Source organism: Hydra vulgaris, chromosome 06 (assembly GCF_038396675.1).
Source record: "Hydra vulgaris chromosome 06, alternate assembly HydraT2T_AEP".
In the NCBI taxonomy this organism is placed as follows: domain Eukaryota; kingdom Metazoa; phylum Cnidaria; class Hydrozoa; order Anthoathecata; family Hydridae; genus Hydra; species Hydra vulgaris.
Genome location: NC_088925.1, coordinates 3115291 through 3120451, shown reverse-complemented (window position 1 = coordinate 3120451; position 5161 = coordinate 3115291). Strand labels below are relative to the sequence as shown.

General features: G+C 27.3%; 1 protein-coding gene across 2 annotated transcripts; it reads right to left on the bottom strand.

The window, feature by feature from the left end:
- Window positions 1-1378: 1378 nt before the first annotated feature.
- LOC136081588 (uncharacterized) lies at window positions 1379-4895 on the bottom strand. Of its 2 annotated transcripts, none has more exons than XM_065798994.1 (2): window positions 4776-4895; window positions 1379-3542 (listed from the first exon to the last, which is right to left on the bottom strand). In XM_065798994.1, exon 2 carries the CDS (start codon window positions 2389-2391, stop codon window positions 1714-1716), a length of 678 nt encoding a protein of 225 aa, XP_065655066.1. In that variant the 5' UTR covers window positions 2392-3542; window positions 4776-4895; the 3' UTR covers window positions 1379-1713. The 2 variants fall into 2 exon arrangements, with proteins under 2 accessions (XP_065655066.1, XP_065655067.1); XM_065798995.1 differs by lacking the exon at window positions 4776-4895 and adding an exon at window positions 4383-4407 and having other exon boundaries at window positions 1571-3542.
- Window positions 4896-5161: the final 266 nt, after the last annotated feature.

The following is a 5161-nucleotide window of genomic DNA, read 5'->3' as shown; positions in this document are numbered from 1 at the left end:
ACATAAGAATAAACATATAAATGTTTGGGGTTTGCTCCATGTCTGGAAGTTAGCTATCTCAAAGACCAAAAAAAGCTGAATACGGCTCTGGGTCTAACTGATGATTCTATGACAAAGGCATAAATTAGAGCATTTTACATATATAAAAGAATTATTAACAAGCCATCGACAATATCCGTTAATAATATTCGTTTATTAACAATATTTTCAAAAATATGAAGAGGCAAAGTTGGCTAACTTTTTTGTTATTGCAGAACACAGTAATATAGTGTACTAATTTTTTAGTAGATGTACCAGTGTATTTTTTCAATTATTATAATAATTACTATCCTTCTGATAATCATACTTTTTCATGTTATTTTTAAAAAGACCCTTAAAGTCTTTTCCAGTTTACAAAAAATGAAGTAACTGTGACTTAGACCAATTTTCCGCTAAGCTCCTCATAAAGGTTACAATTAAGTATCACATAAAATGAAACTCATTTACAAATGTATTGTTAATAAACAGTCAGGAGCTTAAAGAAAATATAGATCTATATGAGTTTTTATGAAATTATTAACCTAATCTTTTTTAAAGAACCCATACAGATTATAATAAAATTTAAATATAATATCTTGGTAAAAAAGTGTTAAAATTTTATTTTAAAAAAGATGTAATTTATAAATAACTTCAAATTTAAAAACTAAGAGAACCATTCAGCATAATGTAATGAAACTAAAATGAATTTAATTGTTTGAAACTAAAATGACTTTACTGATGATACCATACTTAAATTGTTTTACTGATTAAAGTTCCATAGCTTAGATCCTTGATGTATTATACAATATTTAGTGTACTTTTTTTACTATTTTAGGTAATTTTTAGGGCAAAGTGACCAATTAATGACCACAATTTTTTTATAAAATGTCGTGTAGGATGTCTTAAACTAATGGTGAATTTTTTTTTATACTGTTTTATTAATGACCAACGCCTACACCTTATACAAACCTTTTTTATTTTTAAAACATTTTTAATTCACATAAAAATGTATTTAAACTGAGATTTTAAATTTGTACCAATTATTGGCCGGGTAGACCAAATAATAGCCAGCAAATTAAAAAAGGTTACCTATTATGAGCCACTTACATTACCTAAAATCAATATATCTAAGAATGCTTATATATCGAAAAGTATTATTCAGACAGACGATTAATGCCTAATAATGAACTACGATCTACTTTAAAGAACTACAAACCAAGATAATTTTTTTATAAGTAAAATATTCTATACTTCGCTTAAAAATATTATATTGGTTGATATTAAACAAAAAAACTTAAACAGTTTTCATTTGTTATTCAAATAAAAGATAGTCTATCAAAAAGGAAATACAAAATAAGTTAAGAAACTTTTTAATTACTTTTATAGAAAATCAAGCATAAAACAAACTTTAAATAAAAAAATAGCTTTAGCACATAGCTGTTATAAGATTTCAACTAGCATTTAATAATGCAATTTTCAATATAGGTACAATAAGCTTTACAATAATATGTTAGAAGTTTTGATAATATTAAAATAAGAAGAAGAAGTTTTCACAATATATTGATAATGAATTTGATAATAATCTGTTGATAATAATCTATTTACGTTTGCTCATTATTGATGGAGATAATTGCATTATCTGGTACTTTAAAGAGATATTGAATTCCAATATCTTAGGAGTTGAACTGAATTTTCTCATTCTAACTGAGCTAGCTTTTTAGATAGCTTTTGTATCTCTTTCTCCTGTTTTTGTTGTGCTTTATTTTCTTTTTCTTTTTGTTTTTTCAATTTTTTCTCTTCAGCTACTGCGACTTTCTTTTTTTTTTTCTCCTCATCATTTACTTTAGATTGCATTGCTTCTTGAGAAGTTAATACAAAATATTTTTGAGCCTTTTTTCGATTTTCTTTTGACTTGATAGTATATATCTTTGGATAAGGCAAAATATCATTGTCACTATCATTATTTGAATGGTTTGTACACAACATAATTGGTGTCAGACTAAGCTGAACAATGGCTTTAATTGGCATCTGGTTACAATCATTAGTGGTTTTATTTGGAAGAAAACTAGATTGCCCAGTTGTTTCATTTGGCACACGAACTTGCTGAATAATAGTTTCATTTAGAAATGGAATAGTAACTATAGATTCATTTGGCATCGGAACAGAGTCATCTATTTCTAAAATGGTATTTGTACATGAAATCTGTTTCAGTTTAAATTCTTTATATAATTTATACAAGGGATCTGGGATGTGGTAGTCATTTTGAATACAGAAATTAAAAGTTGTAAACTGCTCATGAGTCAAATGGGTATCCCATATCAAAGAATTATTGTCAAGGTTTATCAAATTATTATCTATTTTAGATTCAGACATATTTCCAGGTTTATTAATTAATTCTACTTCAAAATCAACTTCCTCTTCTATTGCATATTCTGATCTTGTTATTTTAGTGTCAGTTTTGATTGGATGCAGACTTGATTCAAGCAGATGATTTGAGTCAAGTAGCTGTTGTATGGAATAAACAGAATTAGACAAGTAAGCTATGCATGGAACAGCAGACGGATAGTATGGAAAAATGCCACATGATCGAAACCCTGAAATAATATTAGCAGCTGTGAGAGCTTGATCCCAGGCTTTCTTAAAAAGGCCACAAAAAGTTAACTTGTCAATAGTAACTCCAGGATATTCATTCTTTAATTCATGACATGTTTGATTATAATAGGTTTTAAGAGGACAAAACTGTGCGATCTAGAGGCTGGAGCCAATGCGAACAATGCCCTGGCATTTCGACAATATAAATGTTATTTTCGATTGCAACAGACAATAACTCAACAAAGTTATGAGAATCGTGACCATCAACTATGAGAATTTGTGGCCTATTTCTACCTATATTAGGCAAGAAAGTATTAGTGAACCAAAGAAATGCAATTCCTTGCTTTGTCCAACCTGTCTCACTAAAACTCCAATTTGAGCTTGATGGTGCATTTGCAGTATTAAAAGAATGAAGAATGATGACGGACTGATGAAGTACCTTCAGGCTTTCGCAAAACTAAATTTTTATGTCGCTGATTATATGAGCGCCACCATTTTTCTGAAGGAGTTGAACGCTTAAACTTTAAATTGTGCTTTGTGGCTAAATCTGATGCATATTTTTTAAATTGTCTCTTTCCAAATCCAAATCCAAGTTCAGCTCTTGTTGCGGCATATTCAACAAGTTTTAGCTCTAAATTCATTGATAATATTGGACTAGGTCCGGGTTTGGCACCATGAACTGAATTGCCTTTAAGATATTTACCAAGGGTTAACCGAGGAATACTAAATTGTGCTGCAGCTTCTCATTGCGACATTAAAATATTTTGAACAGCTGCAATTGTATTTTTCATATCTCTGTTGGACCACTGAAATCTCTTAACATTTGTCATTTTCTGGTACAACTTTGAATTAAAACTAGAGGCAGTGTTCTTTTTAATCTTGTTATTCTTTTTTGCGATTTTCGTGGTTTTTCCCATAATTACTCAAATTAACTAAAAGATAGAGAATACTGACTACATTGTTATGATAATGTATTTACATTAGATTTTTGTAAGGTTATATACAGATACCACAAACAAATACATATACAAGCATAAAGTATGCTTATCATAACATAACAGAAATAGCATACATAAGTACAATGGTTAAATACAACATAATACTTATAATACATAATACTTAGTGAGCATTAAATTAAATATACAAAATATATATATTTTAAATTGTTATGTAGCTAGTAAATATTAATAATAATAATTTTTGTTTATTTTTATTATATAAATTATAAAATACAAACCATTACTTTATATATTTACAAACATTAAAACAAATAAAATTACATACTTACAGACATAATAAACTGTTATAATAAATACTGTAAAATAAATACTAATTATACCTAGTATTTATACATGTTAAAGTAAATACTGATTATAGTTAATATAAGCCTTATATTAACTATAATCAATATTTACTTTACCATGTATAAACACTAAGTATAATTATAATAAGGATACAATTAGGACATACAAGTTATTAGAACTTTTATAATAAGGACATATAAGTCTAATTTATTGTGACACAATTTGTGTTTAAACTATATACACAATAAATTAAACTATTTTCCTAATAACAGCCACGTAATAACTTGATATTAAAAATAGGAGCCGTGGCTCTTATTTGGTTAAATAAATGGCTATTATTGAGACCTATTTAAAATCTGGGAGTTTAGGTTATATTGATGCTTCTGCCTATCGTATATCGACAAACAAAACAGTTTACATAATAATATTAAAGTACCCAACAGATCAAAATAAACCAAAAAGACATACCTGAAAGAATATTGCGTTAAAATATGTCTCAAAATTGCATGAAAAAACCAAAAATTACATTTTACGGCATAAAATATTCACTTAAATTAACCTTGAGAAAAATAAGATTTCCTTAAAATCAAGACTGAAAAAAATATTTATAAAAGTTAGATTAAAACATAGATATATTAAAGAAACAGAAAAGTATAATCAACAACTAGATAAATGTTCCGCCAAATAAATAAATGCAATAAAAGCGGACCCAAATTGGGCTCTTAATAAGACCCGGCCATTATTAGGGCTCTTTGCCCTATGTCTTACATTTATTTATAAAAATTTCTAAACACTTCTCATTTGGGTTTTTATTAAATTTACTTATAAAAACTTCAGGAGTAAGATTGTTATTATACTTACACATAAAATTCAAGTGTTGGTAAGTAAGTTGGTAAGTATTTATAAATGTTCATCGTTGTCGTGCTTTTCATCAAAGATTTAGTGTAGTTTTTTTCTTTATATAATTATACAAGTACGTTTTTGTAAACAAAGAATTGTGTTAAGTTTTGTTGGTTGACAACTTGCCGACGTAATTTTAGAATAGAAAATGGAACAATGTATTATTATTAAGTATAATTTTAGCATAAGTAATGCAACAGCGAATTATAATGAACTAATATTATTATTTAGCGTTGGTAATGTAACAATGCAAGCAGATGTAAATAAGTTTTAGACTTAATGAATTTATGTATGTCGAACACAGTACTTTTACTAAAATTTTGATTTGTATATCTTTTAAGTGTAAG